The sequence below is a fragment of the Physella acuta genome, unplaced genomic scaffold (genome assembly GCF_028476545.2).
Source record: "Physella acuta isolate Inbredline_101_S28 unplaced genomic scaffold, ASM2847654v3 ptg000590l, whole genome shotgun sequence".
In the NCBI taxonomy this organism is placed as follows: Eukaryota; Metazoa; Mollusca; class Gastropoda; family Physidae; genus Physella; species Physella acuta.
In genome coordinates this window covers 776,063-790,451 of record NW_026732109.1, presented here as the reverse complement: position 1 = coordinate 790,451, position 14,389 = coordinate 776,063, and the positions used below count along the sequence as shown (strand labels likewise).

Below are 14,389 nucleotides of genomic sequence, written 5' to 3'. Positions count from 1 at the left end.
TTGTCTTTCTTTTTTTTTTCCAATGTACAGATTTTTTTCTTTTAACTAAAAAAAAATTGTAACGTTAAATCATAATATTTCAGATTTATTTTCATTTTATAAAACACGTGGATTTAATAGAAACAAATACATGAAAGTGGGTAAAGGATGGAGTTGTCTGAACTTGAATGAGTTACTCGGTTTGGAGATGGTTGTCTGTCATATCTTCTGACGTCAGCGTATACCAGAGGCGTATCCAGGTTTTCGTTGTAAGGGGAGCGAAAAAAGCAAAGAAAGGCGCCGAATTTTTAACACGTTCTATATACGTGTATATATATATATATATATATATATATATATATATATATATATATATATATATATATATATATATATATATATATATATATATATATATATATATATATATATATATATATATATATATATATATATATATATATATATATAATTACTAGCTGTATGTCATTACTTCGCTATGATGTAAAATAAATTGAAAGTAGCACTCTGAAGAAATAAGAAAAAACACACAATATAGGCCGACAAAAGAAAAATTTTATCAATCTAAAAAAAATAAATATATACACACACTACAACCAAAAACAATGAACGTAACACAATCTGTTTTGTAATTCTTGCAAAAAAATTTCTTACATAATAATGCCTGGGAAATTATTTTAGACAAGTGAAATAGGGGAAATAATCAATCTCTTAATATTAATATGTATATATCTAAACATTTAATTATAAATGTCAAAACAAATAAATAATTACTTTAGAATATAATGGAATTGTTAAACACTATTCGTGTTTACAATTTTTTTTGTCTATAATAAGAATTTAATATATCGTCATTATAAATGCCAAAGTATTATAGCATAATGAAAGTTTTTAAAATCACAGTTGGTATAAAACCACGCTTTTCGATATAATAGAAAAAACATTCGGAATAACAGCCTACATTTAACTAAGTATTGGTCTTTTAGTTCAGATCATATATATTAATTAACTACTGCTTCTTTGTGTTATTTAAAGATTATTTTTTAACATAGTGATATGTTTGGGTTAGATCACTGTATTGATCACACACCTTTTTACTAGTAATTGCGAAAATGATATTCACAGAGTTTTACGTTTAAAAAAGCTAATTAATTTTCTGGCGGCATGGTACTTTGGTACATCATTACGCGTTTTTCTACATTTTCTTAACAGATCAGTTCGGGGTGGATTGGGGGGAGGGGTGGGTTCAACTTCATTCACCACTGTCCGGTCACTTTAGGTCAATTATCCAACCCAGTGTATACCTACGTGTGACATTAATGTCGCTCTACACAATTGTGGTGGTGATATGTGTGTGTGGGTGGTGGGGGGTCCAACTCAGAGTGAACATAGCGTCAGTTTTTAGATGACTGTTCTAAACATATATTATACAAATATATATTACACAAATATATATTACAGAAATAGATTTAAATAAGTAGCAGTGGTATTATGACAATTTTTTTTACAGAGGGGTCCATGGGGGAGGGGGGGGTAGTAACTGTTTCATATAATTTGTAATCGTAATCACTATCGCCCAAACTGTAAGAATACTACTACTTCATCGTGATGACGCTGTTGACCTTGTCAAAATTTCCCCACCAGTACGCAGTTTGCTCATACGTAAATTTAAATAGAATTGCCACATCAGTTGTATTTGTTTCTGTATTGTAATTTTTTAAAAATTAATCACACGATTCAAAATGCATATATATATATATATACATATATATATATATATATATATATATATATATATATATATATATATATATATATATATATATATATATATATATATACAGTAATTATGTGTGAAGTTTTATGTATAACATTTTCTAATTCAATTATTCGTAAGCAAATACATTATACAGTTGCCTTAAACTTAACACCACTCTTGCCAAGTGGTACTACCCGTAGAGGTTTTTAAACATTGCAATGCATCATAATGGTTATTTTTAGAATGGCAAACTGATGCAGCTGTTAATACGTGTTGTAAACGTAGACACTACTAGACTAGTACAATAATGCTTAATTACTGCTGAAAAGAAATCTTGTGATTTACATAGATTTGCCGACCAAAAATATTTTTTTAACAAATATCATTGTTTAAAACTTTGAGATTAAAAAGTTTCCAAAAAGGCGCCACTTTGCTGAAAATGACCAGAGGGGGAGCGGGCGCTCCCCCTGCCCCCCCCCCCCCCCTGCGTACACTACTGGCGTATACGTAAGATATTTATTTTTCTGGGTTCATTGTGTAGAAGATTTCATGACAGACGTCGTTGTTAGGGTGCTGGTCACTAAGGTATTGTTCTATTTTGTTTTTTGTGTATAGGTTTGTTAGTCAGTATCCGCACTAAAAGACAGGGGTGTCTATGTGTTTTACCACGTGGATTGACATAACTATTATTTTGATAATAAGTTATTGAAATTAGAAGAAGGTTAGCGTATGGTTTACATAACAAATATTGTAACTGAATTTAGATTTATATTAGTAAATGTATAACAAAAACGAAGATAGCAGTTGCAGGCTAGTTTATTAAGTTTAGGAAAGTTGTTTGTATGCCTAAGTCTAGTTCTAGCTCTAATATTAAGGTTTGTTAAATATAAGTATTGCTAAAAATTGTCTAGCCCCCCCCCCCCCTCCCCCCAGGCCCATGAAAGCAGCCGTTCGTGACGACAGTTTACAGACGACAATGAAAAGATCAAACAGAAATTGTTTCCTCTCCATAGTTTCAAATCGTTTAAAAACTAAATTATCTTCCCCTAATAGCCGTCACCCACCCGGCTCTATCATTGTAAACATTCGTCGTGTACCAAAGCTCACCAGACTGGTTGGGGTTGGGGTGATAGCGATTTGCCTGGAGAGCGTTGGAGTAACGGCGTGCGTTTACGTGGTGTCTCGCATGGTCCCCGTGAAGAGAATTATATATATAGATAAGGGAGTAGGACATGTCGGCACCTTTTGTTGTGTTTGGTACAATCAGAAGGTCTTAGATGTGATCCCATAGAAAATCCATTAAAAATATGCTTTAGTGTTGTGTTTATGAGTGAAAATTACAAATATGATTGTTATAACGATTGCCATGTTATAAGTTAATACATTTTACAAGTTATCCCTGTTTTGTAATTTTTTTTTAATTTGAAAAAAAAAATGTTCTACATTCTTGACGGTACTTATAAGTACCAATATATATTTGAACCATTTAAAATTTACGAAACTAAATTTCCTTTGACATATGCTTTAAGAGTGCCAAAAGCAATATCATAACGCATTGTTTAAGAACAAATTTAATTCAGAACTTACTTCCGTAAATTAAGGGTTGAAACTTACTATTTTTTTCCCACTTCACTCTTTGTGATACAAGTCGTGTGTCCAAATCCGATCTATGTCCGGATATATTTTGTTTAGCCATGTTGTAACAGTGTTTTAAAAGCACCGACAATAACATTTTAATAATAACGACAGTAACATTTCAAAGGTGTTGACATTAATGTTTTAATGACACTTACAGTAACGTTTTATTGGTACCAGTAACGTTTTAATAATACTGACAGTAACGTTTTAGTAATACTGACAGTAACATTTTAATGATACTGACAGTAACAGTCGTTGCCGACGTTAACCGAGACAAACGTGTCGTTGCCGTCGTCCTTCTCTACAAGGATCCACTGGACTCGGTTCCTCAGCTGGCAGGTACCAGATAGTGTACAAGGGGAGCCTAGCCTGCGAGAAAAAATATTCGCAGAAAACCTGCTGTAAACTTAAAGTTATATTAAATTATAAAGTAGATATACAGAGAGTGCAGCCGATCAAACACTATTTTCTTTGTAAGACTCAATGAAATTATCGAGAGTGCAGCTGGAGAGAGAGAGAGAGAGAGAGAGAGAGAGAGAGAGAGAGAGAGAGAGAGAGAGAGAGAGAGAGAGAGAGAATACATTATTTTTTAAGCAATACACTTTTTTCCCCACCAAGGTATCCCTCAATACTGCCAGAACATCACTTCAGACAAAGGGACAGTAGGTTGAATGAAGAATGAGGGCCTCGAGAAGGGGTTCGAACTCGCGACTTTTGGGTTAGCAAGCCTGCGTTTTACCACTGTCGCGATCTGTAAGGGAAGTAAGCATCAGCCTCACAACAGTCGGAGCGGGGGAGGGGGGGGGGGGACGGGACGATAGCGTGTGACATCATCCGAGATGGGGGGGAGACACCTAAACGAAAATTGTAAACCCAAAGATAAATCTCCTTGTCTAGTTGTTTTAAGAAAGAATTGAACGTTATAAACAGGATTGAGCAAAGGGTGACACGAACCGGATAAAATTGTTTGCACTTCCACCAGAATGTATGTCAAGTAAAGTTACAATTTCAGTCTTAATTTAGGTCAATCGGGCAGAAGTAGATTTGACCTATTATTTTATGTGATTGGGATATTCAAAGATGTTATACTCATTCTATGCCCTGTGACCTGTATACTCTTTAACTAGTGTACTCATATAGGCCTCTTTGTATATGTCGGTCTCTCTCTCTCTCTCTCAGTCTCTCTGTATATATATATTGGCTATATATATATATATATATATATATATATATATATATATATATATATATATATATATATATATATATTAATGTCTGCGTATTCGTATGTGTATGTGCGTGAAAAAGAGACTTACGCAGCGCACTGTCCCTGATTTAGAAACTGATAGGTCGAGGTGAGGTGTTTGACTCTGTAACTTAGGTTGTTATACACCGATGTGACGTAGAATGGTGTGGTCACAGTCATGACGCTGTGGTATCAACACAAAGTTGGTTTTAAAGTGGGATAGGACGTGCACAATGGCGGAACTAGAACCCCCCCCCCCCCCACATACACACACACACACACATCTCCTTCTGCATCACTATATGATGTAGCCCTATAGAATACCATTTAAAAAATTAATTAACGACTCGCGCTTTTCTTTTTTATTATTTAAATAGTGGTTATTTATTATGTATTTAAAGAAAAGGATTCATTTTTCTTAATATTGCATAATTATATACAGCTTGCTATTAAACCTTTTTTTTTATTTCAAAACTTAAAAATTAACAATTATATTAACAATTTAACAATTAAAGTGAACCACACAACGTCTAGCTGAGGTGGACCACTTAACAACGTACAATTAAAGTGAACCAATCAAATTTCACTAACGTGACACAACATGGATCCGCTCCTCTACGGCAGGGGTCTCCAAACTACGGCCCGCGGGCCGGATGCGGCCCGCGAGGTCCTCTAATCCGGCCCGCGGAGATCTTTTTGTCCACGGAAAAAACGTTTGTTGGTGATGGCTGAGGAACTTTGCCCAGAAAAATCAAAAACATGCCTGGAAGAAACTGGCCCCCGAACTGAAATTTTATAGTTAATGCGGCCCTCGGACTGAAAAGTTTGGAGACCCCTGGTGTAGATCAAAGAGTCCGGGTTTTGTCTGTTGTTTCTTGTAAACAGGAGGAAACGGGTGGCGATATCTGTGGGGGACTTGGGGAGCACGCTCATATAGGGCGCCAAGTTGTTGAAGCACCCCACGTGATCGTAGCAGACTTCGGCCTGATGTGACAGGGCCGCTAGACTGGCACCTGTGGGAAAATTGTTGATGAGGATCTGAATTTGCAAATGATGCTTATTTTATATTTTTAACATTTTGCTACTTACCATTATAAATACGTGATACAATAACATATGTATTACAACGTATCGATACACGTATTGACTGCAAATTCTTTTTTTTTGCTACAAATGCTATTGTTAGATTCTTGCTACTTTAGCCTACCACAAACCCCATCCCTTTCACATACACAAACTCTTAAACCAATTTCGGTTATACTGATTTGCTATTAAAAAAAATACCTTCCTTTTTCTCTAGTAAAAGTTGTTTCACTTGATACATACTATAGCAAATATTTGCAACATGTAGCCCTACTTGCATCAAATGTCTGCTTGTTGTGACATAATTTTGTAAAATTACCTTGGTAAAATTTTTTGCTCACATTCATTTAATGTGAGCAGTTTTAATGTTCTAGAAAAAAATGGGTGTTATTTAACTGCGTTTAAAAATAATATCAATTTATCACACCAATGTATCTGAGTTGTCAATAATATTATATTGCAAAATGTAAGAGCAGCTATTAAGTTTTTATCCGTGAAAAATGACTTACTCAGTGCCAAAATTAATAACAACATTTCTGCAGTACTCCCACGTCAGAGCACCAGCTGGAAGCGCCAAGTTCCAACTAAAGGCTAACTTCAACCTTTACACCACTAGTCTTTATAACACACTCACGTTTTCGCACAGTTAACAGTTCCTAACTATCACTCTCCAATTTACATACACAGTTTATTGACGTTTAAAAAAAATTAATATCTAAAGTCACGAGTCGATTTAAAAATAAATCAAACACTATCCGAGATCTTTGACCTATTTAAAAAATTGAAACTACTGTAATCTTGAAACAACTCCATGTTATTTTCGTTCGGATATTTTGAAGTACGAACGTACTTAAAGAAATTTGCCACACTGTCTTTATATTCGCTTGTATAATAGAATTTATTTACCGCAAATCGTGTCATGAACAGGTTGTATCAATTCAGGAGCTTCTAACGTTCTTCAGGCAACGTGTTGTCCCTTCGATAAATGTCTCTCGACAGAATAGCTAATGACAATAGTACACCCTCAGAAATAGATGTACCCTTACTGCAGCTTTTTAATAGAATACGTTCTTTGATTAAAATTGATAGAGGACCAGGTTAATTTTACTATCTCAACTTGTAAATATTTTATTTCTTCACCCACCCCACCATAATTGATCACAATATGGTAGATTCTCACTCATCCCTCCACCCACACACAATATAACATGAATCAAATCACATGCTTGATGCAAACGACCCATCTTCTAAACATAATCACAGCTCCAAACTTAAAAAAAAAAAACTCTCATAGAAATGTTGGCCAAATAGACAAACAGACGAACAAAAAAAAACACAACACATAAATGTAAAAATTCATGATCTTTAATTAAAAGTTGGTACACCGGGTAGGGCCTACATCTCTTAGCCTACAGCTGTACATGGCTGGTTGTTTCTGCCTGCAGCTGTTGATATATGGAGAGGTGCTCGGTCGCGGAGCTGGAACGAACCCCGACAGGAAGATGACCTAAAGAACAAACGAAAGTAACATTTTTATTGAACTGGATTTGTGAGCAATTTAGTTCATTTCTAATTCTAATATAATGAACGACAGGGCAATATATTAACGTTTAGTGATCATGGTTCTTGGTTGTTTTGACGACCCGTTAACAATTCTCCATGAACATACTGAATGTCAACGTTCTATTAGTTAAAAGAGTGGCTAGAAATTTATTTGTTAGTGTTAAACACAATAAATACGACAGAAATATAAGCCTCTGTATTTCAACCTTTTTTTTATTTTATTTTGAAGATTTCAAATTTTTCCATATCCTATAATCTTAAAGGTTTCACAATAACACAAATATTAATTTCGTTTATTATACGTTAAACAAGGAAGATGAAAAAACAAATTCCCTATTTAACATAATTTATGATCTCTCGCACTGCAGAATGAAATTGTGACCTACCAGATCTTCTGACAATGAACTCTTCTTTAATAACACACGACCTACCAGTTGTGATGACCTTCACCTCTTCTATATAAACCTAAGACCTACAAGCAGTGGTGTCTTTAGTGGCGTAGGTGGGGGGGGGGGGGTTAGGGCCCCCCCATAGACCCCTCGGTATATATATATAAAGTATGAATGAGGGGGATGCAAATCGAAAGTTTGAGGGGGGGGGGGGGTGCAAATCGAAAGTTTGAGGGGGGGTGCAAATCGAAAGTTTGAGGGGGGGGGGGTGTGCAAATCGAAAGTTTGGGGGCGGGGTGCAAATCGAAAGTTTGTCCTCGGGTAAAAATTGGAACCCCCCCCTTGAGACTATCCTGGCTACGCCACTGGGTGTCGTTGACCTCTCCTATAAGAAACCGTTACCTACAATGTCTTGTGAACATGAACTTAGCTATAAGAACTCATGACATACCGGGTGTTGCAGCCTTGGACTCTCTCACAAGAAATCTTGACCTACCAGCTTTTGTGACATTGAACTCTCCTATAATAAACATTGACTTACCAGGTGTTGTGAACGGAGGACATGATTTCAATTCCTGCTATGGTCAAGGTTGGTGTTGTCGTAGAAAGGAGCATGGTGCCGAGGGAGCCGTTGTCTCTGTCGTACCTGATGTCCACACCTGTGATAGTGCCGATGTCGTTCTTGTAGACAACGTTGGTGGTGATGGTTGTGGTTTTAGTCAGCTTCAGGTACCTGCACATTCAAATTGCATGCATTACCCTGTACGTGTAAAGATCACTTAGTCAAAAATTGTGAACATTCATATAACAAGTCACTTCATACAAATTAAAAACAAATTCAGAAAAAATACTCCAGAAACATTTGCTGAATTATTTTATGCTGCAAGTGTAAATCCAGAGAACAACCTTAAATACAACAGATAATATATTTTTATAAGCACATCAGTTGTTCCTATAAGCCTGTTATCAACGTTGTATTAAAAAACCCATACTTGAATAGAAGTGTTGATAAGTTGTCACTCTTTGACCACTAATATACCTGCTAATTACGATTTAATTAAGTACTGTTACGTAGACGAAAGTCGCTGAGCCTACCCAGTTCTGATGAGTACATGACACGCTGTACAAGAAGTAAAGGCGGTTGGGGGTAGTGCTGACCACACTATCCCTTTATACGTTGAGGTCACAGAAACAGGTGAATGCTACTTCACCTGCCCCGCTGGCCTTCATGTTTAAAAAGGAACTCAAATTTTGTTAATTAAAGTGAATGAATATTCTAGAGTCGAAAAAAAAATATTTTTAGTTAAAATACGTTTTGCTAGGAATGTTTTGTGTGCGAAAAACGTTAGAAAAACATTTAGAAAACACATGCTTTGTGTGTGAAGAAAGATTAATGTGAACACATTCAGAAACACGCCAGTAGTTTGGTTCAGCCTCTGGAAACATTACTTAAAAGTCAGATAATAGCAAGACGATATGCACACTTACAAACACAAACGACACTGAAGGCACTTACTTGGCATTAGTCGGGATAAAATCTGTCTTCCCGGATGTGCCAATCAGAGACACATAAACTAATCCGGATGTGTCAGCCGAGGAGGCGTATGGGAAAATTTTGACGTGGTAGTGGAATCCTGTGAAAATAATGAGCATTTTCTATTTGTTCATATGAACGACTGTATTGTTTATTTTATAAAAGAAGTAACAAAAAGTAAACCGTTTCTAACTATTTCGACTGTAAGGATAGTTACCACAGAATGGGGCTACATGGTGAGTGTCCACATATAGACTTCCTCTGGCGGGGTGCTGGTCGGCGGCGAACCCGGCCACACCACACCCAGACCCACAGGAGAAACATTCGCCATTTTCAAACTTTGCCTGAAATAAAAAATCTCAATGAGTGTACATCTAGATGCGAGTTTATTTCTTTCCGTACTATTGCTCGTGTCTCAAATTGCTCTTCACTCAAAGCTATTTTCTGACTTGAAATTAATTGAAATGACGGTAATCCGCGCCAGCCCCCAAAAATTGTTTTTGTTAAGTGCGTTTGTTTTGAAAAGAAGCGTGTAGGTATGTATGATCAATACGTTAATATCATAATAAAGGATAATGCAAAATAATAAGCTAATTTTTTAATGTGTATTTACCTTGATAAACAGCCCACTTAAGCTTACGGAAGATAGGCGGAGGAGCTTCACTTCGTTCACTAACTTATCGTTACTGCTTTAATTCACTTACTTTTTACATTCTTAATGCTACACATTATTTCTAAACTCAATTTTCACAGAAACATAATTTAACCTAAATGTTACTATATAATGTTTTGTTATTTTCGTTTAATTTTCGTCACTTCGCTGGTCTTTGCCATTTTTGTCACGCGTTCTTCACTTTCCCCACTTCATCCCCACCCCCCCCCCCCCGGCCTTTAAAATAAACCGGATGAAGCAGGCTTGATTTTTTCCTCCCTTTTAGAATGTTTCGGAAACCAGTTATGTGACTGTCATTAAATATCTCTGATTCACAAGCTGTTTCAACTTTTTCGGGGTGTTTCTTTTCCACGTGCTGTTCAACCTTCAAATCAGGTTACTCGTGTCTCAAACTTTGCTCGTATGTCAAAGCGAATTTTAACTCTTTCGACAGCTCGTAACTAAAAAAAAATCGAATAAGTCGAGGCACTAGTATGTAGAGGTACTCTGTACATGTATAAAAATATAGTTGGCATGCTAAATTGTAAAAATATAAAAAATTCGCTACTTACAAAAGAATCACAAGGATGGGCTTTGAACTCACACGTCGAGTCGACGGATTCCATGAAGTACTCGTATGCTCGTTCGTGACTGCACCACATAGACACATCTAAAACACAAAATTTGGGAACATTTGATCAATGCTTTCCCTTTGTGTGAGAGCTGGGAAAAAGCCCCAATTCCATCGCTACATCTGATAGCACTGAACCCTAAGTCTCAGCTACCAAGTGCATTTATCACTGAATATAATTTAAATACAAAATAATATTGCCAGTTTTGTGTTTACATTTGTTCGTATGAAAATAGGTAGGCCTACTGTGTAAATAAAAAATATTGTGTTCATTTACTCACTTGATCCCGAGCATCCTGGTTGGTGCTCACCACCGTTCAGGTAGAAATCTACATCTCCACAAGGAATCATCAGGCCGTAGCCTCCAACAAAATCAAAATTACGTCCGTCTGTATGGATGACGTCAACGAACTTGGCGTCGTCTGCGTCTAGTCTGGCCGCCACTGCCTTGTTTATAAAGTTGGGTTCTGCTGGGTCTAGACCTGTTTGGTTAAAATAATTGTTTATATACTTTGGTTCTGCTGGGTCTAGACCTGTTAGGTTAAAATAATTGTTTATGTAGTTGGGTTATACTGGTCTAGATCAGTTAAGTTATAATTAGTTAATATATTTTTGGGTTCTGCTGTTAAGTAAAAATTATTGATCGGTTAAGCTGGTCTAAACCTGACCATCAAGTGGAGCCTCAAAACTCACCGCTAATCCTGCCAATGACGTTGTGACCAAACAGGTTCCCGACGTATCCAGACAGTTGGGCCCCCAGTGAGTGACCAATCAGGTGGACCTTATCCAGGTTAAGGCCTTTAGAATGCATGATGTCCAGCAGAAGCTTGATCTCCGTGGCAACGACCCTGAGGTTGGAGGATGCGCGGTCATAGAAAGGATATGTTGCACCTTTGCCCCAGTCCACGACGATCACGTTGAAATCTCCCTGACATTGGACATTGACAATATCATTTCATTATTTGAGTAAATACAGAATGAAATCTTTGTATTTTGCGCTTTAATAAATTGGACATTGACAATATCAATTCATTATCCGATGTAAATACAGAATGATATCTCTATGTTGTCTATAATTTCAATGACCCACCTTATTTAGCAGCTTGTTCCTTAGGTCAATGACCCATTGATTCTCACTTGAAGAGGCGAAGCCGTGGACGATAAACTTTGTTTCCCGGCTGGTAGAGAAGTGGGAGCCGGTGACGGAAGCAGCGTTGGTGTAGATCAAAGAGTCCGGGGTCTGTCTGTTGTTCCTGGTGTACAGGAGGAAGCGGGCGGCGATCTCTGTGGGTGAATTTGGCAGCACGCTCACATAGGGCGCCAAGTTGTTGAAGCACCCCACGTGATCGTAGCAGACTTCGGCCTGATGTGACAGGGCCGCGAGACTGGCACCTGTGGGAAAATTAGTATTTATATTATGATTATTAAAATTTGTATGCACTTTTAGTATTTAAAGTTTTTAATAGAGTTTCATCACTAAAAACTATTGCACACCAAATGAACATGAAAATGCACGTATAATAGAGTGGAATAATGGTAGATCAGCCTACTTTATTTACATAATTTTAATTAATTGATAAAAAATAAACTATGCATCTAATTAAGTCAAATTTTATGTCAGATTGCATTGTCATCTGGTCTTGACCCACGTGCCAAGTTGGAAAAGAATCGGCCAGTTAGAAGTGCTCGAAATTTCACTAGGCAGTTTCGATCTATTACGGACGAAGTACTATAGACAGACGAAGCAAGTTAAATAAAATATTTTTAAAATATGTATTAGAATATTTTGTTACGCTATTTGCTATAAATATTTGGTAAAATATTTTCTTACTACAAATATTTGCTACTTTCCCTTGCTATGATTTTAAAATTATCAACATTGATTACGCAAATTTATCGGAGTTAGCAAATATGTTATTTTACTCTTAAGTAGAGGAGCTATTAAATATTTATCTGTTAAAAATGACTTACTCAGTGTCAAAATGAAGAACAACATTTCCACGGTCCGCCCACGTCAGAGCACCAGCTAGAAGCGCCAAGTTCTAACCACAGGCTAACTTCAACCTTTACACCACTGGTTCTTACAACAGCCTCACGATTCGTATTGCTAAAAGTTCCAAACTACCGTTTTCTGATTTACATACACAGTTTATTGACATTTTTAAAATGTTAACATCTAAAGTCACGAATTGATTTAAAAATAAATCAAATCTTACTCAGAGATCTTTGACCTATTTAAAAATTCAGAAACGCAAGGTAATCAAGTAAAATATTCCACGTTATTTTATGCTTCGGAAGATTTTAAGAACGGACGTACTAGAGGAATTTGTTTATTATTCTAGTGCAGGGCTCTCCAAACTACGGCCCGCGGGACGGATGCGGCCCGCGAGGTCCTCTCATCCGGCCCGCGGTGATCTTTTTGTTCACGGAAAAAAATGTATGTTAGAGGTGGCTGAGGAACTTTGCCCAGAAAATTCAAAACAATTTGAAAATGTAGCTTTAGGTGCAAATACCATTGCCCGCGGTGTTGCAGACATTGATAAAGACATTGTCATTCAAATAGTGGAAACTGCTAACTAGTTTCGCAATTATTCAATTGCAATGGATGAGTCGCTGGACAGCTGTTCCATGTTTTTGAAACAAGTAGGCTACAGGGCAACAACTTGACGCACTTTCAGCACTGCAATGTCTTTATAGCTGAAGCAATAGCTGAGTTGCCCACATCATTTGCATGCGAGATCATCAAAGACCTCCAGCTGTAGTTTCAGTAGCAATTTTCTGACAAGGATTTAAAGGCAGAAGAAGTGAGACTGTTTCAAAACCTATTTGAAGCGAATGTAACCAGTTGCCCAGATGAACTGCAGATGGAGGTCATTGAATTGCAAGCAAATGACTTCCTTAGAGACAAGTTCAAAAAATGGCGGGTGGGTTTTTGTGTTTGCCCAAGGAGAACAAACTAAGATCTAGAGTGTGTAGTCGGCCCCCGACAGTGTTTCTTTCAGACTTTTTCTCCTGGTGGGGTGCATTTAAAATGTGAATATATTTCTATATATATTTCTATATACGTTATATTCCGTTGGGGGGGGGGGGGGGGCACCGCCACCCTAAAGGGATGCATGGAAGAAAATTGGCCCCTGAACTGATATTTGATAGTTAAGGCGGCCCTCAGGCTGAAAAGTTTGAAGACCCCTGTTCTAGTGAATGACATGAATTATTTGTTAAAGTAAGCTTTTGTAGTAGGTTTTGAATATCGCAGAAATATATAGTGTCATCTGCAGGTTATATTCATAGGGGAGTTTCTGTTTTTCTCGAGGAGCCGTTTTATAAATTCGATTAAAGTCTGGGTAAAACTACACAAATAGCACAAACTCTGTTATAGTTGTGATCTTCGCTTAGGGTTTTTATTAAATCCCGTCTGTGATAAAAATTTATAGAAAAACATAATTTTTACTACATTAACTTATATCTATTGTTTCACCCCCCCCCCCCCCCACATGATAAAAAAATAAGCTAGACAGCCACCCCCTACCCACTACACAATTACATAGGAATCCAATCAAGTGCTCCAAGTCAAAGACAACCACTCCACAGCCAAGACCTGTTTAAATGTTGTATGAGTAATAAAAATTGACTTATTGCTGTTCTATTTTTTAAACCTAAAAGTACCGTCTTATCACACATCATTCATAGACTATTGTACCAACGGTTTCAAGATTTAAGACACAGAATACTGGTTATTGATTATTGTTCTACTTTTCATTCTAAAACAGTTCGGACATGGAGATCGTGCTGATTACATTAAATACTCTTCTCGTTGTAAGCCAGATAACAACAGGCCGTCCATCACATCATGACGCAGATTACAATTTTTTCTGGACACTGCTGTTAAAACTA

At 36.8% G+C, this 14,389-nt stretch overlaps 1 protein-coding gene across 1 annotated transcript; it reads right to left on the bottom strand.

Moving 5' to 3' along the window:
* Positions 1–7,075: 7,075 nt before the first annotated feature.
* On the bottom strand, positions 7,076–12,644 carry LOC131947252 (pancreatic lipase-related protein 2-like). Its single transcript, XM_059308397.1, has 9 exons — positions 12,467–12,644; positions 11,586–11,887; positions 11,189–11,423; positions 10,777–10,977; positions 10,437–10,534; positions 9,430–9,556; positions 9,195–9,312; positions 8,220–8,411; positions 7,076–7,233 (listed from the first exon to the last, which is right to left on the bottom strand). The coding sequence occupies exons 1-9, from the start codon at positions 12,489–12,491 to the stop codon at positions 7,131–7,133; spliced, it is 1,401 nt and encodes a 466-aa protein (XP_059164380.1). The 5' UTR covers positions 12,492–12,644; the 3' UTR covers positions 7,076–7,130.
* Between the last annotated feature and the right edge of the window lie 1,745 nt (positions 12,645–14,389).

What these genes read in the sequence shown, in the direction of transcription:
- LOC131947252 (XM_059308397.1), bottom strand. Translation starts at nt 12,491, where the DNA reads ATGTTGTTCTTCATTTTGACACTGA. An exon ending in ACCAGGATGCTCGGGATCAA is followed by an intron (nt 10,535 to 10,776) that starts GTGAGTAAATGA and finishes TTTGTGTTTTAG; the next exon opens with ATGTGTCTATGTGGTGCAGT. An exon ending in TCCTCCGTTCACAACACCTG is followed by an intron (nt 7,234 to 8,219) that starts GTAAGTCAATGT and finishes TTTGTTCTTTAG; the next exon opens with GTCATCTTCCTGTCGGGGTT.